The sequence below is a fragment of the Chaetura pelagica genome, unplaced genomic scaffold (assembly GCF_000747805.2).
Source record: "Chaetura pelagica isolate M959 unplaced genomic scaffold, ChaPel_1.0 scaffold329, whole genome shotgun sequence".
NCBI classification, from domain to species: domain Eukaryota; kingdom Metazoa; phylum Chordata; class Aves; order Apodiformes; family Apodidae; genus Chaetura; species Chaetura pelagica.
Genome location: NW_009954609.1, coordinates 20,376 through 46,839, shown reverse-complemented (window position 1 = coordinate 46,839; position 26,464 = coordinate 20,376). Strand labels below are relative to the sequence as shown.

At 52.6% G+C, this 26,464-nt stretch overlaps 1 protein-coding gene across 1 annotated transcript in view; it reads left to right on the top strand.

The window, feature by feature from the left end:
* The first annotated feature begins 1,027 nt into the window (after positions 1–1,027).
* Positions 1,028–26,464, top strand: part of COL6A3 (collagen, type VI, alpha 3) — a 33,767-nt gene continuing 8,330 nt past the window's right edge. The window contains exons 1-24 of the mRNA XM_010005451.1: positions 1,028–1,115; positions 4,835–5,437; positions 8,386–8,988; positions 12,086–12,685; positions 13,838–14,404; positions 15,457–16,074; positions 17,102–17,701; positions 18,510–19,109; positions 19,795–20,397; positions 21,086–21,432; positions 21,979–22,057; positions 22,810–22,955; positions 23,334–23,426; positions 23,556–23,609; positions 24,168–24,239; positions 24,400–24,426; positions 24,523–24,567; positions 24,667–24,720; positions 24,836–24,898; positions 25,080–25,145; positions 25,704–25,757; positions 25,982–26,017; positions 26,117–26,179; positions 26,419–26,463. Of these exons, the coding sequence (XP_010003753.1) occupies positions 1,028–1,115; positions 4,835–5,437; positions 8,386–8,988; positions 12,086–12,685; positions 13,838–14,404; positions 15,457–16,074; positions 17,102–17,701; positions 18,510–19,109; positions 19,795–20,397; positions 21,086–21,432; positions 21,979–22,057; positions 22,810–22,955; positions 23,334–23,426; positions 23,556–23,609; positions 24,168–24,239; positions 24,400–24,426; positions 24,523–24,567; positions 24,667–24,720; positions 24,836–24,898; positions 25,080–25,145; positions 25,704–25,757; positions 25,982–26,017; positions 26,117–26,179; positions 26,419–26,463 (6,126 nt within the window). The remainder of the gene's footprint in view (positions 1,116–4,834; positions 5,438–8,385; positions 8,989–12,085; positions 12,686–13,837; positions 14,405–15,456; positions 16,075–17,101; positions 17,702–18,509; positions 19,110–19,794; positions 20,398–21,085; positions 21,433–21,978; positions 22,058–22,809; positions 22,956–23,333; positions 23,427–23,555; positions 23,610–24,167; positions 24,240–24,399; positions 24,427–24,522; positions 24,568–24,666; positions 24,721–24,835; positions 24,899–25,079; positions 25,146–25,703; positions 25,758–25,981; positions 26,018–26,116; positions 26,180–26,418; position 26,464) is intronic.

The window sequence follows — 26,464 nt, the reverse complement described above, 5'->3', positions numbered from 1 at the left end:
TCTGGGTTGAACTGGACAATTTGGGGGACAAAAGCGCCAATTTGGGAGTGAAATGGACAATTTTGGCAAACTTGGGGTTAAAATAGTCTATTTCTGGGACAAAGTAGATGATTTGGGAATCCAAAAGGGCTAATTTGGGACTCAATGGGGGTAAAGTGGACAATTTGAAGGTCAAAATGAGCAAACTTAGGGTCAAAAAAGGCTGGTTTTGGTTCTGCTGAGCTCACAGCTTCCTCAGAACAAGAATTTTGGTTTTAATTTATTGATTTTTAATTATGACTAGGTTAATATCTGGATGTATTTTAATCACTTGTGGCTCATTTGAGTGACTCAGCTCCTTTTGGGGAGCACTTTCCCTTTGGGGAAGGATGTTTTCTCCATGAAGCAAGTCCTGCTGGTTCCTGCACACTTGGCAATGAGGTTTAAGTAATAAATTGGCCATCTCTATGGCAACAGATACACAGCCCTCCTTGCCAGGTGGATCACAGATAAGGACCTTGCATCAATTCTCTTCTTCTGGCTGCAAGATGATATTATTCTTGGTGCCTTTCCAGGCTGTGATCAGCTGGGGCAGGTTATTCCACGGCCACGAGCCTGGGGAATCCAAGGGCTTTTTTCCAGCCAGATCATGTGTCTCACGTGGGGTTGGAGTAATTAAATTCCCATTTATACCTTTGGGATAGCTGGAAAAGGGGAGTTGAGGCAAAGAGGGATGTTCAGGGCAATGATTATTGTGGTGATTGTGAAAAATAGAAGAGGAAAGGGCAATAGGAAGGGAGAGAACACGTTGGCCAAGATGTTGGATCATCCACGGGTGAGGAGTCCTGGGAAAAGGGAAGTGTGAAAAAAAGGTCATTGTGAAAAAAAGGAGTCTTTCCTGCCAAAGCCCCACAGAAGCAGCATGAAACCCTGGTGTGTTGGCTTTTCTGCCTGGTGTCTCTGCTGTGCCTCACCCTCCTTTTCTTTCTTCACCAGGTGCTCTGAAACAAAGGGAATCCAAGGAGGAAAACTGGGCTGCAGGGCCAGGATGAGGGACCAGCCACACGTGCCCTGGCTGGCAGTGCTTGGCCTCCTGCTCTCAGGCTGTGGCTGGGTTGGTGGCCAGCAGCAATCAGGTAAGACCAGACACTCAGGTGCTGCTGGTTCACACTCCACGTGGTTTTCTGAACCGGAATGTTGTGGGTTGTCTCCTGGTGCTGGTGTCCTAACTCGTGGAGAAGGTCCAGGATGGGAGGAGCATCTTGCTTCTCCCTTCCCTGGCAGGGCAGGTCGCATGCTGTCCCCTCCTGTCCCCAGGGGCTGTGGTGTCAGGGCACTGGTGGCTGCCTGGGTTTCCTGTCGGGTTGTTTGGGTGAGGAGGAGGAGGAAGAGAGACCAAGGTGACATCCCAACTAGAGCTTCCAGGGGGTAGAGCCCTTGGATGGGCAGCAGCCCTGTTGTGGCCATTTTATGCCCACAGCATGGGAGTGCAAAGGTGGGGAGCTTCAGGATTGCTAAATGAAGGTATTAAACCCAATACAGTCCCGAGGGAAGGAGGGAAATGTAGGGGATGGACACACCAACTGGGATGGTGGCTCTTGGAAGCCTTGACCAAAAACGCTCTGAGGAAGTTGGCTTGGAGGACAAGGGGGAGTGAATTAAAGCTGGAAGAGGGGGGATTGAGGTGGGACATGAGGAGGGAATTCTTCACTGGGAGAGTGGTGGGACAGGGAAGTTGTGGCTTCCCCATCCCTGGCAGTGTTCCCAACCAGGCTGGAGGGACTTGGAGCAACCTGGTCTGCTGGGAAGTGTCCCTGCCCATGCAGGGGGGTTGGCACTGGATGGTCTTTTAGGTCCCTCTAACCCAAACCAGTCTGGGATATGACTCTGTGAAGATGCTGCTGGCTGTGGGGACACCATGTGGGATATCCTCCTTTGGCCAGGAGAGGGAGATAGGCCATGTCCTGTTCCAGCAAGCCACCTTCTTGGCTGAAGACAGCAGTTCAGTGGAGAACTTCTCCACTGAAACCCCTCTTAGGCTCCTTAGCCTCTCTCCTCATCCTCTTGGAGAAGGTCTGTGGTTAGGGAGTCCCCTTCTGCAACCCCTTCTTTCCAAGCTGGTGGCTTCCACCAGAACCTCTCTTCAAACTGCCTTGGCTTCAACGGGTCTGCAAGCTGGAGGCCCCAGTAAGATGAGAACCTCCCTCCATCCCTCCTCTCTTCGTGAGCTCCCAGCACGGGAAGAGCAGCTTGGTTGTGTTCCCAGAAAGAATCCCCAGAGATCAAACCTGCCTTTCCCTTCCTGAGGCTCCATCTGCAAGGTCCCCAGCTGATGGGGGGATGTCAGGGAAGGGCAGTGTGACATTGACCCCCCCCACACCTCCCCTGTCTTGTCTTGCCTGATTAACCCTCACGCCAACACCCTTGGGTTTGTCCATCCCTGCATGACACCCAGCAGCACCACCAGGCTCTGCTCCCCTGGGGGTTTGTGGAGAAGCATTAAAATGGATTCAATAACAAATAAATGAAACCCCAAACCACCCAACCCACACAGAGCACCAAAGCTCTTGGTCCCCAGAGCTGACCAGGCTGGAAGTCCAGCCCAACTTGGCCCTGATGAGTCCACCTGCCCCTCCTTGCTCATTCGTGTCACCAAGCATGCCTTGATTTGTTCCTTCTCCAGCACCAGCTTCTTCCATCCATGTGCACTGAAGTACAAGGTTTGTTTTTGACAGTGATGACAAATTATCCAACGTTCTGGGGCTGTTTTCACTCCTGAGGTGACACCCATGGGTCTCTGAAATCCTGTTCCTCAAGTAGATGGTGCAATCCCTGTGAGGTTTCCCTTCTTCCAACTGAGAAATGGCACAACAAGGCACCCCTAAATTTCAGCTCCATGGTGGAAAACCAACTCCTGGAGCCATTTGCCATTCTGAACCACATTCTCCAAGCTGACACTGGCTCTGGAGTTGGCCCAGGGAAAGGGTGGTGATGCCCTGGAGACCCTCTCCTTTGTCCCTGGAGTTACAGTGTTATTTGCATCCTGGTGGCATCACGATGTGTGAAAACATTTATTAAGCACAACAACTCAGCAACCCAAAAACTAAAAGAAAAAATTGGCTAATAGCAGTGAGGTTGATGCCTCTTTTTTCCAGTTCTTCTCCTGGTTTCACCTCCAGCTTCCAGGAGGTGAGAGCTGAGTGGGATTTCCAAGTGTCATTCTTTTGCAAAGAGTCTGAAATTGGAATTTTTTTTCACAAGATTGGAGAGTTTTAGCATGAAAATAACTTGCTTTGGGGTTGTCTTCTCCTCCCTTGGTGACACTGGAGGTAAATGGCTTGGGGAGGACCAGGAGCAGCCACCAGGGCATTTTGGGGTCTGCTTTGGTAAGTGGCACAGCACAGAGGTTAATGCCCTGAGAAAGGTGTGGGGATTTGGTGTGTGTCCATGTGGTCACCTGGCTCTGGCCACAACAAATCCAGTTGGATAATTGTGTCATGACTGATTCCATCCACCCCTCTTCTAACCTGGTTCTGCATTCCTTGGTTGAATATCCAGAGGGAAAACCCCAACCAGGCCCCTCTGTCCCCTTGGTGCAAAATCATGGATGCAGGACAAGTCCTGCCTGTCACAGGCTGGGATTGTGTGGGTGCCAGAGCCAGAGAGGAAGAGCAACACTCAAAGCCTTCAACATTGTTTCTAACAAATGCATTTCCAGGAATAATCATTCATGTTGGGAAAGGCCAATTTATTTCTGCTTGAATTTCAATTTGAATTTCAAATTTCCGTGTTTGTTTGAATTTCAATTTTTAACATTTGTTGCAGTTTGAATTTCAATTTTCAATACAAGTTTGTTTGAATTTCAGTTCTCAATTTGAGTTTAAGTTTGAATTTCAGCTTGAATTTAAATTTTCAATATTACTTTCAGTTTGGCTTTCAATTTTCAATATGAATTTCAGTTTCAGCTTCAAAACTATTTCAATCTTAATTTCAGTACTAGGTTATCAGTTTGGCTTTCAATTTTCAATATGAATTTTAGTTTCAGCTTTAATTTTAATTTTCAAAACTATTTCGATCTTAATTTCAGTACTAGGTTTTCTATAGAATGCAGTTCTTGACCCCTTATGTGTCTTAGAAAGGGGATTAAAATGGGAAGAGGGGAGATTGAGGTGGGACATGAGGAGGGAATTCTTCAGTATGAGGCTGATGAGACCCTGGAACAGGAAAGTTGTGACTGCCCCATCCCTGGCAGTGTTGAAGGGCAGGTTGGATGGGGCTTGGAGCAGCCTGGGCTGGTGGGAGGTGTCCCTGCCCATGCAGGGGGTTGGAACTGGATGATCTTCAAGGTCCCTCCCAACCCAGCCTGGACTTCCATGATTCTAAATTCAGCCCCTGTTCTTACCCAGCCGATTGCAACAGAGAGGCTGAAACATTCCCTGTGGCCAGTAAGTGGTGGCTTTTCTCCAAAAACAGGGACTGCAGTGAGGAAATCTTCCATCTGAGCCCCCACCCACCATCTTCAGAGTGATGTGCCCCCAAAATCCACCTTTTCCTCCCAGAATCCTTGGGCTTTCCGCTTCCCCAGACTCCCGCCTTGCTGGGTTTTCTCCTCAGGTGCTACCAAAGCTTCCCCCTGTGACCTCAGCTCTGGGTGGCCCTGGGAGCTGATATTCAACCTGAATGCAGAACTGAGGGGCCAACATCACCCCCCTCAAGTCACCACCCATTTTGTGTTCCCCCACCCTCCTGGTTGCCCCAGCGCCGTGTCGGAGCACGGGACGTCTGCATGTCCACCACCATGTGTAATGCTTTCACCTGTGTGCCTTTCTTCTTTGTGTTGTGTTTTTTTTTCAAGCTGAAGAGTCTGCTGACCTTATATTCCTTCTTGACGGATCAAACCACGTGGGAAGTGCCCATTTTCCAGCCATCCGTGATTTCCTTGTAGATCTGGTTGCCAGCCTCCCGGTTGGAGCTCAGCAGATCCGCGTTGGGGTGGTGCAGTATAGCCAGCAAGCCAGGACCGAGCTGGCCCTGAACAGCTTCTCCACCAAGGCAGATGTGCTGGATGCAGTCAAGGCCCTGGGCTTCCTCGGGGGGGAGGAAGCCAACACTGGTGCAGCTTTGGAGTTTGTGGTGGAGAACCTCTTCACCCAGGCGGGAGGCAGCAGGCGAGAGGAAGAGGTGCCTCAGATCTTGGTGCTGATCAGTGGTGGAGAGTCTAGTGATGATGTCAGAGAGGGCTTGTTGGCTGTGAAGCAAGCTAGGATCTTCTCCTTTAGCATTGGGGTGCTGAGTGCTGACAGGGCTGAGCTGCAGCAGATTGCTACCGATGGGAGCTTCGCTTTTACTGCCCTGGACATCCGTAACCTTGGTGCTCTCCGGGAGCTGCTCCTGCCCAACATTGTTGGAGTGGCCCAAAGGCTCATTTTGTTAGAGGCCCCAACCATTGTGACTGAAGGTATGTATGCCTCTTTAGCCTTTCCTCTAGGTTGCCAGCCAATCCAGCTCTTGCACGCTCTAAAACCACCTGGGTTTTTGTATCTTGTTGTTATTACTTATTATTGTCGTCACGGTGCGTCTTTCTGGGCTGGTTATGGGAAGCAAATGGGAGAGACAAAATAGTCCTGAGGCTGATGTGCAGGAACTCTGCATTCCCACTTGGCTTCTCTGTTCTGGGGACTCCCAGAAAGCTGAGGAGGGACTTTGGAGGAGGACCTGGAGTGATGAGGGGGAATGGATTAAGATGGGAAGAGGGGACATTTAAATGGGATTGGATTTTTGGAGGAAACTCTTCAGCCTGAGGGTGCTGAGACACTGGAACAGGTTGCCCAGGGAAGTTGCCTCGCTTAGGTGTATACCCTAGAAGGTTTACAGCATTCCATAAGGCCATGGGAAAGGAAACCCTGGGTGACAATGTTCCCCTTAGGTCACTTGGTCACTCCTAAGTCCCTGTGGACATGATTTCTGGACTTGGGTGCAGCAAAATGATCAATCTTTGCAGATTTCCTGGGATCCAAGTGCCAGTCTGGAGCTCTGCACCCACTGCAACTCCTGGTGTATGTTGACATGCACAGCTGCATTCCAGATGTTTTCCTTCTTCTGTGTCTAAACACAGTTGCTATCCTGTGGCTCAAACCAAAGGGGGGAATTTGTCTAAAAAATGTCTTTTAAACAAAATGTGCTGTTTGAATGGCAGGATTCAAACCATTGGTCCATTTTGGGGTTCATCTGCATTTGCGTGTTGTTCACTCCAAGTGCCATCTTGTTAGTAGAGGTGCTACAGCAAGTGCTGAATGGAAAAGGGGGGATTTCTGGAGGAATTCCCTTTTCCCAGTGCCTTCCTGCCCCTCTGCTCCCCTGTCCTTCAGCTCCTGGGTGAGTCTGGAGGGTTAAATGAGATGAGGAGCTTCACCACAGATGGCTGAGATGGCCACAAGGAGGGAGCTGTACAGGCTTGGACTTGATGCTGACACCCATTCCCAGCTTTTAGAGTCAAAGATGTTGATCCCAAATCCTTTGGAATTCCTAGAAGGCTTGGAATTGGCTTTGCTGGGCTCTGGCTTGGACCCCAGGAGATTAATTGCTTTAATTGTGCCCATGGAAATCAGCCCCATGTGGGTTTTCCTTTCTGTTCCTGCCTTCTTCTTCCCTAAGGAAACATCCTGCAGGATTTCAGAGCTGCAGGAGGAATGAATCACGGGAAGAGCAGTTCCTTCCCAGCCTCCCTCATCCCTGCAAAAGCCCCTTGAATGTTTCCCCACCAACTTCTATATAAAGTCAGAAGCTGCCAGAGTCTCCATGTTTGGACATCTCTCCTGAGTGATGGAAAGCAGGGATTTCAGCCCTTGTTATCCCTCTGGAAACTTTCCTCGCCTTCTCGGAATAACTCATGAGGGGATAAAAAAACCCTTGGCTGGAGGGAGGAGTGCTGGAAATCCCTCAGGTCTGGGAAGGGGAGAGTTGAAACGAGCCCTCGTTGCTGTGGTCTGGTAGCCCAGGCAGTCAGCTGGGAGCCACTGCAGCTCCAGAGCCCTCCTGGGAGCAGCCCAAGCTGCTCACCCTGGGGAGGATCCTGACCCTTGGAAGCTCTGCTGGCCCTGGCCAGCTGGTGGGCAGCCAGGGGGGACTGCAGCCAAGGTTTTGTTCTTTGTGTCAATCCAAAGTAAAGAGCCTGCAGGCAGAGGAGGCCTGGTGGCCCAGGGACTGCCCTGCTCCATCTGGAGAGGGTTTGCCACTGTTTTCCACAAGGAGTGTGAGATCCCACTGTGCTGGGGCTCCTCTTCCTCTGTGCTGGGTGTAGGAGTGACCTGGGGAGGGGATGGACCTGCTGCCTGGGATAATGACCAGGGGGGGGATGGTGTGAGTGGGAATCTTCCCAAAGCTGAGGGACTTGGGATTGTTAAGCCTGGAGAAGAGAAGGTTCTGAGACCTTGGAACACCTTCCAGTTCCTGGAAGGGCTCCAGGAAAGCTGGGAAGGGACTTGGAACAAGGGCAGGGGGAGGGATGGGATGAGGGGAATGGATTAAAACTGGGAAGAGGGAGATTGAGGTGATACATGAGGAGGAATTTCTTCACTGTGAGGGTGGTGAGACCTTGGAACAGGGAAGCTGTGGCTGCTGCATCCCTAGGGGTGTTCAAGGTGAGGCTGGATGGGGCTTGGAGCAGCCTGGGCTGGTGGGAGGTGTCCCTGCCCATGTGGGGGGGTTGGATCTTCAAGGTCCCTCCCAACCATTCCATGATCCTATGATACTGTCCATGGCTCAGTGCTTGCAGGATACATGAGAGTTGTCTAAAGGATGGTGTGAAGATTATCTCCCATAATCATGACCACATCTAATGCTTTATCACAATGGTCTTGGTCTTCTGAAATGGACATGAGCTATAGTAAAGGTGAAGGTGCTTTGGTTCCAGTGCCACACAACAGGGAATAAGTGAGGAATAAAATGTAGGATGTGAAGACCCAAAGTCCAGGTATGTTGAGCAAGAAAGGGATTAAAACTGGAAGAGGGGAGACTTAGGTGAAATTTGAGGAGGAAATTCTTCAATGGGTGGGTGGTGGGACACTGGAACAGGTGGAAGTTGTGGCTGCCCCATCCCTGGAAGGGTTGAAGGGCAGGTTGGATGGGGCTTGGAGCAACCTGGGCTGGTGGGAGGTGTCCCTGCCCATGCAGGGGGGTGGATCTAGATCTTTAAGGTCCTGTCCAACCCAAACCATTCCACGATTTCTTATTAACTTCCTGATGGAACCCAAAAAAATGAATCCAGTTTTGGAAGCAAAGACCCTTTAAAAGCTGTTGAGATTAACACCAAGCAAACCAGAAGTCCTAAATGTCCTCAGTTGTCCTAGAGCTGCTGCACAGGGTGTGGTGGAGGCTTCTGATATTCTGTCCGTGTGTTCCTTGCAGTTATTGAGGTGAACAAGAAGGACATCGTCTTCCTGATCGATGGCTCAACTGCTCTGGGCACTGGCCCCTTCAACTCCATCCGTGACTTCGTTGCCAAGATTGTCCAGAGGCTGGAGGTTGGCCCAGACCTGATCCAGGTGGCCGTGGCTCAATACGCCGACACGGTGAAGCCAGAGTTTTATTTCAACACCCACCAGAGCAGGAAGGACGTGATGGCCAATGTGAAGAGGATGAAGCTGATGGGTGGCACAGCCCTCAACACCGGCTCCGCGCTGGACTTTGTGAGGAACAACTTCTTCACCAGTGCCGCTGGCTGCAGGGTGGAGGAAGGGGTGCTCCCCATGCTGGTGCTCATCACGGGGGGTAAGTCCAGGGATGCTGTGGACCAGGCTGCAGCAGAGATGAAGAGGAACAGGATTGTCACTCTGGCCATCGGCTCAAGAAACGCCGACATGGCGGAACTCCAGGAAATTGCCCACGAGAGGGATTTTGTCTTCAACCCCAATGACTTCCGTGTTCAGTTCATGCAAGCCATCCTCCCTGAGGTGCTCTCACCCATCAGGACCCTCTCTGGAGGAATGATTATCCCAGAACCACCACCAGGTAATTAATTTCCATCTTCTAATTAAAGAGGGATGGTTGATATCTCTGTCAACTTCTATGACGTGTGGAGATGAGCATGGAAGAGCATCAAGCACCTGTTTCTAAATGATCTCTCCTTGATTTGCACAACGTGTTGGTGTCACAACCTTGTCCTTCCTTCCTGGAGGTCTTTGTCCCACCCAGGTTTTGTCCCCAGTGCTTCAAGGGCTGGATGTGCAAGTTGTGCGAGGGACTGAGGGGGTTCAGTGGAGGCTTCTCTCGCTTAGGGTTTGTGTATCCCACCAAGGAGAAACACTGTGGATGTGATCTCATCTCTTCCCTAGTCTGAGAACCATCTTGGGTGGGTGTTTGCTCAAGAAAGCTTAGAAGTTCCTTCTGAGGGTAGAGAAAAGGAGCAGGTTTGTTCATGGAGATGTTCAGAGCAGGCTGGCCTCACACTTGGGCTGAAACTAACCCTGTAAGAACAGATTCACACTTATCATTGTCCCAGCTGAGGCCCCAAGAGGCCGGGGCAGTGTTGATTTTATTTTCATGTCTTTAGAAGATGATCCCAAGCCCCATGAAGCCACTGGAGTCTTTGTTCCTTGCCCTTCCCATTGACACCAGGAGGCTTTGGAAACAATCCAGTTGCTGAAGTCCTGCCTTCTGAGGCTGTTTCAGGAGCTGTTCCAGCTGGGTAGAGCTTTTATACCACATTTCTCAGGATTTCATCACAAAAAGAGATGCTTGAGGTTGAATTATGGTTGCATTAGGTCCTATTTGAGCTTTGCTTCTCTGTCCCATGGCACAGGAAAAACTGGAAAACCAGGACTTCATCCAGCTCCTGAGGGTGTCAAACCATGTCCTTATTTTGCTTTTTCCTAGTTTCTCCAAGTAATTTAAACACATACGTGGAATTTTTTCAAGGGTCCTTCAAAAAAAATTCAGCCCCCACACTTCATTTCCATGAAAAGCAGACATTTTTGAGCCAGCTTGCCAGATCCTTTATCCTTCATTAAAATTATTATCATGAGACTTAGCATTTAATAAGCTTGTTGTTTCTTTCCAGAATGGGCTTCCTGCTAACACAGGTTTGCATGGCTGGGCTTCAAACATGACATTTTTATTTTTCAATGGCAATTCAAAATGTTCCTAAACTTCTTCCAAGCTCATTCATGCAGCTTCTCCCTCTTTTTACCCCATTCCTTTTGCTCTTCAGCTATTCATTCACTCCATAAAAATGACCATTAGTAGGAACATGACTGGTTTGCACACTGGGCAGTCATTTCAACTAGAGACTGTTTCTGGAATGGCTTTTTTTTGGGAAAAAAAATATATTGCAGAAATCCAAGAGAATCCATAAAATCTGGGACCAATCCCCGGAGTCCAAAGAGCCCTTTTTGGGGTTTGAATATCTCAGTATTTATTATATATTGCCTTTCTGGCAAGGCAGGTTAGAATGATGGATGAATATAACCATGTATTCATGGATAAATGCTTCCAATGGGAAGATGTTGTGAAGGAGCATAAGAGTCTTGGGTCTGTTTTATATTTGAATATATTCTTTGGAGGAGGGTGTTGGATGAGCCCACTCCCCAGTTCTCAGAAATCTGCCTTCAAATTCAGGCATTTTTTGGTCTATCCCCTGGGCAGAAAGCACAGGGGGGTTGGAGCTGTGGTGTCTCTGGGGAGAAGTTCCAGGTCTGTATCTCAGATCATGGTAGAATCCTGGAATGGTTTGGGATGGAAGGGACCTTCAAGGCCACCTAGATCCTGCTTGAACAGGGACACCTCCCACTAGACCAGGTTGCTCCAGCCTGGCTTGGAACCCTTCCAGGGATGGAGCTTCCACAACCTCCCAGCTGTTTTTCAGCCATTCCCAGCCAGGTCCTTGCTGTTCCTGTGCTGCCCACGCTCTGGGGTCCTCCCTTCTCCCCCCACCCCTTTCCTCCTAACCCCGTCGCCACGCGTGTTGCTGCACATACACGAAACCCAGTAATCACCCTTAATCATTCATAATTAATCACAATTGCCATTTGCTGTGTTGTCTCACATTGTTTTCTGTGCTCTACTGCAGTTGAAGTAAGCCAAAGGGATGTCATCTTCCTTGTGGATGGATCACTGCAGGTCGGAGATGCCAACTTCCCCAAACATGACATTTTTATTTTTCAATGGCAATTCAAAATGTTCCTAAACTTCTTCCAAGCTCATTCATGCAGCTTCTCCCTCTTTTTACCCCATTCCTTTTGCTCTTCAGCTATTCATTCACTCCATAAAAATGACCATTAGTAGGAACATGACTGGTTTGCACACTGGGCAGTCATTTCAACTAGAGACTGTTTCTGGAATGGCTTTTTTTTGGGAAAAAAAATATATTGCAGAAATCCAAGAGAATCCATAAAATCTGGGACCAATCCCCGGAGTCCAAAGAGCCCTTTTTGGGGTTTGAATATCTCAGTATTTATTATATATTGCCTTTCTGGCAAGGCAGGTTAGAATGATGGATGAATATAACCATGTATTCATGGATAAATGCTTCCAATGGGAAGATGTTGTGGAGAAGGAGCATAAGAGTCTTGGGTCTGTTTTATATTTGAATATATTCTTTGGAGGAGGGTGTTGGATGAGCCCACTCCCCAGTTCTCAGAAATCTGCCTTCAAATTCAGGCATTTTTTGGTCTATCCCCTGGGCAGAAAGCACAGGGGGGTTGGAGCTGTGGTGTCTCTGGGGAGAAGTTCCAGGTCTGTATCTCAGATCATGGTAGAATCCTGGAATGGTTTGGGATGGAAGGGACCTTCAAGGCCACCTAGATCCTGCTTGAACAGGGACACCTCCCACTAGACCAGGTTGCTCCAGCCTGGCTTGGAACCCTTCCAGGGATGGAGCTTCCACAACCTCCCAGCTGTTTTTCAGCCATTCCCAGCCAGGTCCTTGCTGTTCCTGTGCTGCCCACGCTCTGGGGTCCTCCCTTCTCCCCCCACCCCTTTCCTCCTAACCCCGTCGCCACGCGTGTTGCTGCACATACACGAAACCCAGTAATCACCCTTAATCATTCATAATTAATCACAATTGCCATTTGCTGTGTTGTCTCACATTGTTTTCTGTGCTCTACTGCAGTTGAAGTAAGCCAAAGGGATGTCATCTTCCTTGTGGATGGATCACTGCAGGTCGGAGATGCCAACTTCCCCTTTGTGCGGGACTTTGTTGCCACCCTAGTTAACTCCCTCGATGTCGGCAGCGACAGAACCCGCGTGGGTTTAGTGCAATTTAGTGACACTGCTCAGACCGAGTTCTCCCTCTCCTCCTACCACACCCGGGCTGACATCACCCAGCACCTGGGCCAGGTGCGGCCCCGGGGGGGGTCGGTGCTGAACACGGGCTCTGCCCTCCAGTTCGTGCTCTCCAATCACTTCACGGAGGCTGGTGGGAGCAGGATCCATGCCCAGGTGCCCCAGGTCCTGGTGCTGGTGACAGCAGGGAGGTCTGCTGAGCCCTTCCTGCAAGTGGCAAATCAATTAGCTCGGGCTGGAGTGCTGACCTTTGCTGTTGGAGTTAGGAGTGCTGATAAGGCAGAGCTGGAGCAGATTGCCTTTAACCCCAGGATGGTGTATTTGGTGGATGATTTCAGTGCCCTGACAGCTTTACCCCAGGAGTTAACTAAGCCAATCACAACATATGTTAGTGGAGGTGTGGAAGAGGTTCCACTCGCCCCAACAGGTAATACCAACCTTCCTTCATCTTGACTGCATGAAGTTAATCTCCTTTGTCTTGATTGTTTTCCACCTTCACATGGCCCTGGGTCATCACAGCTGGACTGAACCTTAAAAAAAAAACCACCAACATGGTTTGACACAACCAGCTCTTCATTTTCTTCAAGGCCAGGTTGGATGGGGCTTGGAGCAACCTGGTCTGGTGAGAGGTGTCCCTGCCCATGCAGGGGGTTGGATCTAGATGATCTTTAAGGTCCCTTCCAACCTAACCTTTCTATGATTCAGGTCGTTGCTACCACACAGGAAAATGTTCAGTCTTTCAGCAGGTCAGGACTGGAGGAGGATCCAAGTGAGTATGTGCCCACCAGTCACTCACTCAAGTGTTCCCATAATAACATCACAAATTTCAAATGCCTCCTCAGGTGCTGAGATCATGCACTTTTGGCCACAAGGAGAGGTGTGGGGAGGTTAAAGTCGTGCCCAAGAGCATAGAGGAGCCAAGGTCTAGCCAGGTAGAAATGGCCCGATCCTTCCCCAGGGCACTCTGTCACAAAGTGCTGTCCCAGAGGCTGGGTTGGCCTCCAGGAATTCCAGGTGTATCCTCCAAAGCTTTGGGCAAGTTTAACCCTTTTTAAAGAGGTGGTTTTGCTCATTAATTGTCTTATTGTGGCTAAGACCCAAAATCAGCCAGGACTGTTTATCCATAAAGAGGAATTTTCAAGATGTCAGGACACAAAGACAGGAGGTCCTTGGTTCTGCCTTGGGTGTTCAAGGAGATTAAGAAGGAACCAAAAAGAAACAGGTACAAGGGTTTTTTTCTCCTCCTAAAGTCCCAACTCACCTCTGGCAGCTACATCCCTGGAGCAGCCTGACGTGACTGCTGATGTGACTCATATGATGGGACACAAGGTGTGATGTGACTGGTGCCTACATTTATGGGATCTCAGGAGTTGTCCTTGCTTGCCTTTCCTCCTCAGATGCTAAGTCAAAGTTTGGTCTTGGAATCCTTTGATATATGAAAATCACTTGCTTTGCATATTGAAACCCAGCTGATTTGCAGAGAAATGTCTAGGGTGACGTGTAAGAAGACAAAAAAAGCCTTCATGTATAGAGAGATAAATGTATTTTACTTCTCTTTTCATTTGTGACTTTATTCTAGAAAGCAAGAAAGATATTTTATTCCTGCTTGATGGCTCAGCCAACCTCTTGGGAAGCTTCCCTGCTGTCCGGGACTTTGTCCACAAAGTCATTTCTGACCTGGACGTGGGCTCTGATGCCACACGAGTGGCTGTGGCTCAGTTCAGTGACACCCTCCAAGTGGAATTTGACTTTGCTGAGCTCCCATCGAAGCAGGACATGCTGCTGAGGGTGAAGAGGATGAAGATCAAAACAGGGAAGCAGCTCAACATCGGAGCGGCGCTGGATGAAGCCATAAGAAGGCTGTTTGTGAAGGAAGCTGGGAGCAGGATTGAGGAAGGAGTTCCTCAGTTTTTGGTCCTCCTCGCTGCTGGGAGGTCGACGGACGAGGTGGAGCAGCCCTCGGATGCCCTGAAGGAGGCTGGAGTGGTGGCCTTTGCCATCAAGGCCAAGAGCGCCGACCCCGCGGAGCTGGAGCGCGTTGCTTACGCCCCCCAGTTCATCCTCAGCGTCGAGTCCCTCCCTCGCATTGCGGAGCTGCAGCCAAACATAGTCAACCTGCTGAGAACCATTCAGCTTCAGCCAGCAGGTAGAGGGACCCCTGGGGTGTCCAAGAGGCTGCAAGACACCATTTACCCCCCTCCCAACTTAGTGACTGGGGCGGCTGGGCCTGGTGGTGTTTAAAACCATTATGTACAAACTGCTGTTGGGTTTTCGTCTGCTCTGCTTGTCCAGCTGTGGGATTTCCTGGGGCAGCCGTAAGTGGAGAGCTAACTGGTCTCCCAACAGCAGCTGGGGAGAAGGAGAAATGGAATGATCTCCATGTCATCTCTCTGAGAAAGTCCTGGGCAGATGGACTTAGAATCATAGAAACATAAAAAAGAAAGAGGGCTGGAAGGGATCTCAAGGTGCCATCTGCTACATATCCTTGTCCTCAGAAGGTTCTTCTCATCCCCAGCAGGTTCTTCTTGTCCAGAGCAGACATTGGTCTGCTCTGTTCTGAAAACCTTCCAGTGGAGGAGATTTCCCCCACCTCCACAACCAATCTGTTCAGTTCCTTTTATCCTCATTTGTCTGCAGTTTCACTCAGTGACCAACCTCTGGGTCTCTGGTCATAGTTGAAGCCTTCTCCATCTCTTTCCAACTTCTCCAAACATTTCTGTCTTGTTGAGATAATTTTGAAGTCCTTTGGCTGTGCTCAGCACTCATGAGCAGATATTCAGGATTTTCTTCTGAGGGACAGATAGTGTTCCTGCTTGTCCCACTTGACCCTGAAGCCAGCAGCACTTGGGGGTGCCATGTCCAAGTCAATCAGTCAACCTGATTGACCCCTGATGGCCCAGACTCATGTTGGGCATTGCAAAGCTTCCCAGATCCCTTGGGAGAAGGTGGCTTCTCACAGTCTCGGGTAGGAGATGGCACCTGGGGTCCCTTGGCACCCTCTTTCCTATGGCTTCATGATTCTAGGGCACGGTGGGTAGGGTTTCCTCCCACTTCCACCCATCTGGAAGTCCTACCCATCCTGACACCTCTCTTGCCCCTCCCCAGGCTTTGCTCCTCCTCGGGCTCCCTGTCCCTGAAGAATCCCTGCAAGAGAGGGCATCACTTATCCCCCCTTCCCTTCCTTGTCTCAAACTCTAGTTGAGAGAGGTGAGAAGAAGGACGTGGTGTTTCTCCTTGACGGCTCGGATGGTGTCAGAAGAGGTTTCCCTCTCCTGAAGACCTTTGTCCAGAGAGTGGTGGAAAGCCTGGATATCGGCCGCGACAAGGTCCGCGTCGCCGTCGCTCAGTACAGCAACAGCATCCAGCCCGAGTTCCTGCTGGACTCCTACGAGGACAAGGCAGATCTCCTCAGTGCCATCGAGGAGATGAAGGTGCTGGGAGGATCTCCCCTGAACACTGGAGCAGCCCTTGACTACCTCATCAAGAACGTCTTCACGGTGTCGAGCGGCAGCAGGATCGCGGAGGGCGTCCCGCAGTTCCTCATCCTGCTGACCGCCGACCGCTCCCAGGACGACGTGAGGAGGCCCTCGGTGGTCCTGAAGACCAGTGGCACGGTGCCCTTTGGCATTGGCATTGGGAACGCCGACCTCACGGAGCTGCAGACCATCTCCTTCCTGCCGGATTTTGCCATCTCTGTGCCTGACTTCAGCCAGCTGGAGACGGTGCAGCAGGTGGTCTCCAACAGAGTCGTCCGCCTGACCAAGAAGGAGATCCAGTCACTTGCCCCTGATCTGGTTTTCACATCGCCCAGCCCAGGTGAGAAGGTGTTTGTGTCTGCACCCAGAGCCAGAGGCCAAGAAAATGATGTTTTGGTGACATCATGGCTGCAGCACAAACTGAGGACAGCCAAGATGGCCAAAGCTGAGTCTGCCAGGTTCATCTTGGTCTCCCTGTCCATGTATTTCCTTGATGTCCTTGGGGTTGGTAGGAGCTCTAGAACTTGGCCACCTTTAAGCCCAGTCCCTCAAGGTGGCCCATGTTGTAGCCACCTGGAGGACACACCAAGCAAATGCTATGACCTTAGATCTTGAAGTTGATGGATTTTAAGCCAATGCTGTCCCACCTGGGATGGCATTCCATCCTTTAATGACACAGGGATACCTTCACACCACTCTAAATCAAGGTCAGCTCTCTGCTAAGTGTGAGACCTCCTGATGGGTCTTAAATTTGCCACCCTCATTCCCTGGGGGAAGGGAAACAGGAAGCAGGCATCAGAAAAAGGATCATGTCTTCCATTTCTGGTCTTGTTTTGAATGAGGCACAGGCTGGGATGAAGGGCACCCACCCCAGACCAATCCCTTTGAAGTCCACCATCCTGCTCTGATTGTTCCTTCCCTTCAGAGCCACCTCATTTACCCATGGGATATTCCACAATAATTCACACTTGAGCCTGAATTGCCACTACAGAAAACACTTTATTAGGAACAAAAAAGTCATCTTGGAAAGGCAGAAGTGGAGACAATACCAGGAAAGGTGTCCTACAGGACAAAGCCCAGGAGACGTGGGTGGTACAGAGTGTAGAACAACCTGCCCTGGGTGAGGAGCATAACCAGGAGGTGATTTCTTTGGGGGGCCATCCCATGAGGAATGATTGTTCCAGGTTTCCCCTTCTCCCTCTTGCTTCCTTTGCTCTGGGAGTTCTTGCATTGCTGGGGATGCAGACCGGTCCTACCACAGGGAACAGAACGAGGACCCTCCCCATGGCCAGAGGCACGGGGCAGTGCTTGATGAGCTTGGCTGCACCCCCTGGTGCCTCTCCTGACCTCTGCCTTCTCCCCCACAGCGGGCGTGAAGCGGGACGTGGTGTTCCTGGTGGACGGCTCCCGCTACGCCGCCCAGGAGTTCTACCTCGTCCGCGACCTCATCGAGCGCATCGTCGCCAGCCTGGACGTGGGCTTCGACACCACCCGCGTCTCCGTGGTCCAGTTCAGCGAGCACCCCCACGTGGAGTTCCTGCTCAACGCCCACTCCACCAAGGACGAGGTGCAGGGCGCCGTCCGGCGGCTGAGGCCGCAGGGTGGCCAGCAGGTCAATGTGGGGGAGGCCCTGGAGTTCGTGGCCAAAACCATCTTCACCCGGCCCTCGGGGAGCCGCATAGAGGAGGGAGTCCCCCAGTTCCTGGTCATCCTCTCCTCCCGCAAGTCCGACGACGACCTGGAGCACCCGTCCCTCCAAGTCAAACAAGTGGGGGTGGCACCGATGGTGGTGGCCAAGAATATGGATCCTGAGGACATGGTGCAGATTTCCCTTAGTCCTGATTATGTCTTCCAAGTCTCCAGCTTCCAGGAGCTGCCCAGCCTGGAGCAGAAGCTGCTGACTCCTATCGAGACCCTGACCGGGGACCAGATCAAACGGCTGCTGGGAGACGTGCAGGTCCCTGAAGGTGAGGCTGGAGGCTGCTGGCCCAGGGAAAGGTTGCCCAAATGTTCAAAAACTCCCCATCCTTTCGCTTTAAAAGAAATTTTTCAGGTTGGTGGGATTTAGACCCAAGAACCTAAATACACCATCACTTTGGTTTCCAATGTCATAGAACCAGAGAGTCATAGAATCCCAGACTGGGTTGGAAGGACCTTAAAGATCATCTAGATCCAACCCCCCTGCATGGGCAGGGACACCTCCCACCAGCCCAGACTGCTCCAACCCCCATCCAACCTGCCCTTCAACACTGCCAGGGATGGGGCAGCCACAGCTACCCTGGGCAACCTGGGCCAGGCTCTCACCACCCTCACAGCCAAGAATTTCCTCCTCATGTCTCACCTCAATCTCCCTCTTCCAGTTTGAATCCATTCCCCTCATCCCACCCCTCCCTGCCCTTGTCCCAAGCCCCTCCCCAGCTTTCCTGGAGCCCCTTCAGGCACTCAAAGGTGCTCCAAGGTCTCCTCAGATCCTTCTCCTCTCCAGGCTGAACACCCCAACTCTCTCAGAGCTGCTCCAGCCCTCGGATCATCTCCGTGGCCTCCTCACTCCACCAGCTCCGTGTCTTTCTGGTGTTGGGGCTCCAGACCTGGCCCCAGCCCTGCAGGGGGGGTCTCAGCAGAACAGAGGGGACAATTCCCTCCCTGGCCCTGCTGCCCATGTTTCTGTGGATGCAGCCTCGGTCACGGGGGGTTCCTGGCTTGGTTCCTGTTGAGCTTCTCACCCACCATCACCCCAAGTCCTTCCTAACTTGCTCTCTCCTGGCTGCCCTGCAGGTTCCGGGGAGGAGAAAGACGTTGTGTTCCTCATCGACAGCTCGGACGCGGTCAGGCCCGACGGGCTGGCCCACGTCCGGGACTTCATCAGCAGGATCGTGCAGCAGCTGGAGGTTGGGCCCAACAAGGTGCGGGTGGGTGTGGTGCAGTTCAGCAGCAACGTCTTCCCCGAGTTCCAGCTCAAGACCCACAAGTCCAAAAACGCTGTCCTACAAGCCATCCGCCGGCTCAGGCACCGCGGGGGATCCCCGGTCAACGCGGGCAAAGCCCTGGACTACGTGGTGAAGAACTACTTCATCAAGTCTGCTGGGAGCAGGATAGAGGATGGAGTGCCCCAGCACCTCGTGGTCATCCTCGGAGACCGCTCCCAGGACGATGTCAGCAGGCCTGCCAACGTCATCACCTCAACCAGCATCCAGCCCCTGGGCGTTGGAGCCAGGAACGTGGACAGGAACCAGCTGCAGGTCATCACCAACAACCCTGAGCGGGTGCTGGTGGTGCAGGACTTCACTGAGCTCCCAGCCTTGCAGAAGACAGTGCAGAGTATTCTTGAAGAACTTCCCATACCCACAACAGAAACCCCTGGGGTTTTTGGACCTGGTAAGTCTGCTGTTCACCCTGGAGACTCTTCTGGACCAATGGAATTTGTATGATATGAAAGTGACAGAATAGTTGGGGTGGGAAGGGACGTCTGGAGACTGTCTAGTCCAGCTCCTTGCCAGAGCAGGATCCCCTAGAGCAGATCCCACAGGGACACATCCAGATGGGTCTTGAAGTTCTCTAGACCTTTTGATTCCTAACTGTTGAGTCACACTGCTTGAGAGAAGACCCTGAAGGTCCTGATAAGTGTAGAGAAGAACAGACTGTGCAACGAGATGAGGGTATCCATCACAGAAACTAGTGATGTTGTATGAAGACCCATAAAGTCTTCTCTCTGAGGGTGGGGAGAGCCTGGCCCAGGTTGCCCAGGGAAGCTGTGGCCGCCCCATCCCTGGCAGTGTTGAAGGGCAGGTTGGATGAGGCTTGGAGCAGCCTGGGCTGGTGGGAGGTGTCCCTGCCCATGCAGGGGGGTTGGAACAAGATGATCTTTAAGGTCCCTCCAACTCAGAAAATTTAATATTTCCATGAAATATGACCTTCATTCTTGGATGTAGAATTGTGCTAAAATCATCTCCTCCAAAGGTGGGAAGGAGAAACACAAATCCTCACCAGCCATTGAACATCTTCAATCTTAGAAGTGCCACAAAGGGGTTGTAATAAGGGGTTTTCTTTCCAATGTTCTCAGGGAGTAAGAAGCAAGCTGACATTGTGTTCCTGCTGGATGGCTCCATCAACTTCAGGAGGGACAACTTCCAAGAAGTTCTCCAGTTTGTCTACTCTGTGGTGGATGCCATTTACAGGGAGGGCGACTCCATCCAGGTGGGTCTGGCCCAGTACAACTCGGATGTCACCGATGAGTTCTTCCTCAAGGACTATTCCACCAAAGCTGAGATCTTAGATGCCATCAACAAAGTTGTCTACAAGGGTGGCAGGATCGCCAACACTGGAGCAGCCATCAAGCACATCCAGGAAAAGCACTTTGTCAAGGAGGCCGGCAGCCGCATCGACCAGAGGGTGCCCCAGATTGCCTTCCTCATCACGGGTGGGAAGTCCTCAGATGATGGGCCAAGTGCCTCTGTGGAGATTGCCCGGAAAGGCGTCAAGGTCTTTGCTGTGGGCGTGAGGGACATCGACCTGAAGGAGGTCAGCAGGCTGGCCAGTGAGAGTGCCACAGGTTTCAGAGCAGCCACAGCCCAGGAGCTGTCTGAGCTGAACGAGCAGGTCCTGGTGACACTGGAAGCTGCCATGGAGGAGAAATTGTGTCTAGGCACATCAGATGTCACCAGAGGTAAGCATGATGGTCATAGAATGGGCAGGGTTGGAAGGTCTGGAGTCATCTGGTCCTTCTAGAGCAGGGTCACCTCCAGCAGATCCCACAGGATCGTGTCCAGATGGGTTTGGAATGTCTCCAGAGAAGGAGACTCCCCAGCTCCTCTGGGCAGCCTGTCCCAAGGCTCTGCCACCTCACAGTCAAGAAGTTCCTCCTCGTGTTTAACCTGAGCCTCCTCTGCTCCAGCTTTGTTCCCATTGCCCCTTGTCCAGCCACTGGACACCGCTGAGAAGAGGCTGGTCCCACCCTCCTGACACCCCCTGGAGATACTTCTAAGCATTGAGGAGATTCCCTCCTCAGCCTTCTCCAGACTGAACAGCCCCAAGTCCCTCAGCCTTTCCTCCTCAGGGAGATGTTCCAGTCCCCTCATCAACTATGTGAACTCTTTCTGGAGTTCCTTTGGACTCTTGGAGTTCCTGGACTCCTCCCAGCAACTCCCTGTTCTTCCCAAACTGGGAAGCCCAGAATTGGACCCAGTTCCCCAGATGTGGCCTCACCAGGGCAGAGCAGAGGGGCAGGAGAACCTCCCTGACCTACTGACCACACTCTTCTTGATGCCCCCCAGATGTCATTGGCCTTCTTGGCCACCAAATCGTTGTCCCATGGGTAACTCCTTGTCCACTCTCTCTCTTCATTCCCCCCTCAGACTGTGACCTGGATGTCATCCTTGGTTTTGATGTCACGGACGTCGGCCCTGGGCAAAACATCTTCACCTCCCAGCGGGGTCTGGAGTCCCGCGTGGAGGCTGTGCTGAACAGGATAACTCAAATGCAGAAGATCAGCTGCACGGGCAACCAGGCCCCCAACGTCAGGGTGGCCATCATGGCCCAGGCTCGGGGGGGACCCGTGGAGGGGCTGGACTTCTCCGAGTACCAGCCCGAGCTCTTTGAGAGGTTCCAAGGCATGCGCAGCCGCGGGCCCTACTTCCTCACTGCAGACACCCTGAGGTCCTACCTCAGCAAATTCAGCTCCACGCCCTCTGGGAGCACCAAGGTATGTGACCAGCAGGGCCTCTGGGATTGTGGTGGCCAGGGGCTCATGGAATCACAGAATGGGTTGGGATGGAGCTTAAAGACCATCTCGCTCCACCCCCTGCCGTGGGCAGGGACATCTCCCACTGGAACAGCTTGTTCCTTTGAACGCTGCCAGGGATGGGGCTTCCACAGCTTCTCTGGGCAGCATGTTCCAGTGTCTCACCATCCTCACAGGGAAGAATTTCCTCCTCATGTCCCACCTCAATCTCCCCTCTTCCAGTTTTCATCCATCCCCCTGCTCCCATCCCTCCCTGCCCTTGTCCCAAGCCCCTCCCCAGCTTTCCTGGAGCCCCTTCAGGCACTGGGAGGTTCTCTGAGATCTCCTCAGAACCTTGTCTTCTCCAATCTGAACAACCCCAAGATAACTTCTGATGTATTTTAGTTGGCAAAGCGAGTTCCCCCATCTCCTCTCCCATGGAACATCCCTTGGAAGAAGGCCCTTCACTTGCACATGGATGGTGTTTCCCACCTGGAATATTCTGACCTGAATGTCTTTCTCTCCCAGGTCATCATCCATTTCACGGATGGGGCAGATGACTCCATGGACCAGTTGGAAGCTGCTTCATCTGCTTTGCATGCAGAAGGTAACTTGCTTACTCCTCAGGGCAGTGCTCCAAGTAACAGAGTGGTGGGGGCTGGAAGGGCCCTCTGGAGATCCTCCAGTCCAACCCCCTGCCAGAGCAGGGTCACCTCCAGCAGATCCCACAGGAACACGTCCAGGGGGGTTTGAATGTCTCCAGAGAAGGAGCGTCCACAGCCTCTCTGGGCAGCCTGTCCCAGGGCTCTGCCACCTCACAGTCAAGAAGTTCCTCCTCATGTTGAGTTGGAGCTTCCTATGGTCAAGTCTGTGCCTGTCCCCTCTTGTCCTGCCACTGGGAAGAAGCCTGGACCCATCCTCCTGACACACACCCTTGAAGGACTGACAGCATTGATGAGTCTTCTCCGGCTGAACAGCCCCAAGCCCCTCAGCCTTTCCTCCTCAGGGAGATGTCCCAGTCCCCTCATCAACTCTGTGGACTCTTTCTGGAGTTCCTTTGGACTCTTGGAGTTCCTGGACTCTTCCCAGCAGCTCCCTGTCCTTCCCAAACTGGGAAGCCCAGAACTGGACCCAGTTCCCCAGATGTGTCCCCCTCAGGGCAGAGGGGCAGAGAACCCCCCTGACCTACTGGCCACACTTTCAGATGCCCCCCAGGACACCTTCTTGGCCACCAGGCTCATGGCCATGTCCACCAGGACCCCAAGCTCCTTCTCTGCAGGAGGTCACCCCCACCCTGTGCTGCTCCAGGGGGCTGTCCCTCCCCAGCTGCAGGACCTCCCCCTCCTCCCTCCCCTCCAGGTGTGCACGCTCTCCGCTTGGTGGGGCTGGACCGGGTGCCCGACTTCGAGCGGCTGATGCAGCTGGAGTTCGGTCGGGGCTTCACTTACAACCGGCCCCTGCGGGTGAACCTCCTGGACCTGGACTTCGAGCTGGCCGAGCAGCTGGTGGGTGCCCTGGCCCCTCCTCGGGGGTCCCTCTGCAACCTGGGGGGGCTTCTCCACCGGGAGACAACCTGGGGGCTTCTTTGACCCCTCCTCCCCACCTTGCTTGACCCTCCCCTTGTTTGACACCCCAGCCCCTTGTCTGACAATCCCCCCTTTGTCACCCTCCCCCTCTTTGCTGTCCCCCCCCGTGACCTCTCATCCCTTGCCCCCCATCCCTGCGACATGGGGAGGGAGTTCCTCCCTCTGAAGCTGCCGAGACCCTGACCCAGGTTGCCCAGGAGCTGCCCCATCCCTGCGGGTGCTCCAGGCTGGCGGGGCCACCTCCCGGGCTGGCAGGAGCTGTGCCAGGTCCCCGAGCCTGTGTCCCTTTCCCCCCAGGACACCATCGCTGAGCGGACGTGCTGCCGCGTCCCGTGCAAGTGCTCCGGGCAGCGTGGGGACCGCGGCGCGCCCGGCCCCGTGGGGCCCAAGGTAGGTCGGTCAATTCGGGGGTCCCTGGGCTGGGTGGGGGTCCCAGGGTGGTGGGGTGCAGGCTGGAGGAAGTGCTGGGTTCAGAGGGAGCTGTGGAAGTGACCCAGACCCTTCTCTCTTGCCTTCCAGGGCGCCACAGGTGACCTTGGCTACGGAGGGTACCCTGGCGACGAGGGAGGACCGGTGAGTGGCTGCTCCTGCCCTGCTCACCCCAGGGACCTCAGCACAGCCAGCAGCTGGAGGCTTCTCCCTGCATCCTGGGCATGTGGTTGTGGATCAAACCAGGGAGCAACCAGTTGGGTTTTCCTCACCCTGATGGCCTGGTCCAGCTGCTGCTGGTAGAAGGGCACTTGGGAGCTGGAGAAGGCACAACAGGGGGAATAATTCCCATTACTTGATGTGACCCTGCTCTGTGCTGGTCCTCCAAGGCAGGAGGGGATTTCTTTCCATGGCAGTAGAGACAGCAGGACTCCCATGACTCCTTAAGGTTTCATCTTGCTGTTTTATTTTGGAAGGAGAAGTTTTATAAAGCTCTTTCTCAGCTGAGAGTTTGGGAAGGATGGTTCTCTCAATGATTTTCTCATCCCATCCTGAGATGGGACGTGTTGACCTTCAAAACCTGATGTTCTGATTGCTTCTGTGCTTCCAAGCCACCTCCTGCTCCTGCAGGAACCTGCTCAGCAGGCAGATCCTGGACCATTTCTGGAGAATAGTCACTGCTTTTCCCCTTCCATGCAACAGGGCGAGCGGGGACCACCGGGTGCCAACGGGACACAAGGTTTCCAGGGCTGCCCTGGCCACAGAGGAACCAAGGTAGGTGTGGAAGAAGCCTGCGTGGAGCAGAGCCAGAGTCCAGCTGCTGGGACTCAGCTACAACAGGCTGCAGGGAGGAAAGGAGGTCGGTGGAGAAAGAGCAGCTTCCCATGGGCATGAGCTGGGCAGAAGGAGAGTAATTCCCTTTTCTTCTCTCTAGGGTTCTCGGGGATTCCCAGGAGAGAAGGTACAGAGCTCTTTCCTCATGTGTAGACACACCCATGTCCCCTTCCTTGTTCCCCTTTCCCTCCATGAACCTTTGTCCCTCAACTCTCTTCTGCAGGGTGAACTGGGAGAGATCGGTCTGGATGGCATTGATGGAGAAGAGGTTGGTCACTTGAATTCCTTTTCTAACGAGATGCTTTGGTGGAACAGCCAAGAAGCTCCTGGAAATCCACAAATACCCTCCAATCTCTCTCTTTTTTAGGGAGACAAGGGCTTGCCTGGCTCCTCTGGAGAGAAGGGATACTCTGGCAGGAGGGTAGGCCTTTAGCACATGTCCAACCTGGTGGGATGGTGGATTTTGAGGCAGGGGAGGGACCTCTGGCTCCCTCTGGCTAATTCTTCTCTGGCTGATTCTCCATCTCTTCCCACAGGGTGACAAGGGAGTAAAAGGAGAACGAGGAGAACGAGGTGACCGTGGGCTCCGTGGAGACCCGGTAACTATTGACTGCTGAGGCACCTCCTTGGTGGCTTTTCTGTCTGAAAACACCAAGAACATTTAATCTAACGCAGCCAACAGAGAGCAACAAAGAGCAGAACTGCTGGTTCTGCAGCAGAGCAGGTGCTGGTGTCTGACTTCCATGCCCTGCTCATGCAGATGTTTCTCGTTGCTCTCAGGGAGACTCAGGAGCTGACAACACCCAGAGGGGACCCAAAGGCCAAAAGGGTGAAATTGGACCCATGGTAAAGCTTCTTTGTTTTCTTTTGTTGGGTTTTTTTTCAAGAGTGGACAGAAAAAGGAGGGAAAAAAAAAGTGGTTTCTTAAACTCCTCCAGCTTTGTCAGATGGGTGTCCAGCAGAAAAATGTTGTTGGTTTGCAACCAAAACTTTCACTAAGAAGGCCTCAGTTTAGAAGATGTTTTGTGTTAAAAGTGCTTTAAAAAAAACCCAAACAACTACATTATTTTACAGTGTCTTTTGGGATTGTCACCGGAAACAACTTTGTACTTGGAAATTAACTTTGTGTGTCCTTGGGGGTCAGAAAACTGTTAAGATGATACCAAAAGGCCACCAGGTCTACCTGAAAAATGGGTCTTAAAATGTCCCCAAGGACTGGGACTGTTGGCTTGCATGAGCTCAGAAATGTGGTGGAAAGTCTCCTGGAGCTGTTGAAAGGGTTTCCAGCTGGGTGGGAATACGAAGGAACTTGTGTGAGGGAACCAAAGACCCGTTTTTTTGAGCACTGAGCTGATTTTCCCTCCTCATCTCAGGACTCTCACTTGACTTCTGCTTTTCCCCCAGGGAGAGCCAGGACCAGAGGGGGTGGCTGGCCAAGCTGGTGGAGCTGGGAGGAAGGTGAGCTGCCCAACACCACCTCTGGGGGCAGATCTGGGGGTCCAGGGAGGAGAAAATGTGTCACAGTTTGGCTTTGGAGGGCTGGCCGAGTGGGTGTCTCCCTCCCTGGTGGTTTCAGCTGTTGAAATGTCACTTTGTACTTGGAGTAACATGGATGTGACAGTAGCAGAGATGTGAGTCTTTCCCCTGCCTCCATGACAAGCTTCTCTTCTCTCCCTCCCCAGGGGATGGCAGGACGAAGGGGACCCATCGGAGTGAAGGTGAGTGGTGGTGGCCCAGCTGTGGGGCAGCCCCCCTGCCCTGAGGTCCCCCCTTCATGGTGACCCCCTGTGCTAACCCCTCTTGTCCTGCACCTCAAGGGCACCCCGGGCACGCTGGGCCAAGCAGGACCAGCAGGAGAACAAGGCATGAGAGGACCACAGGTCAGTGAGCTCCACAGGCCTGAGAAGGCAAAAGAAATGTCTTCTCTCGTGATGCTGCTGCTGCATCACAGCTGCTCTCCCCAGGAGTCCCAGGCTGTTCTGTGTCCTGCCCTGGGCCAGCGAGGCTGCCACTGCCTTCACACCACCCAAGGAGTGGCTGAAACCCACCTCCTGGGCACTGCAGCGTTTCCTGGTGTCTTTCTGAGCTCTGACAGAGTCTCCCTTTTCTCCCCACGCAGGGGCCACCAGGCCAGCAGGGCACCCCAGGCATCAGAGGAGAGCAGG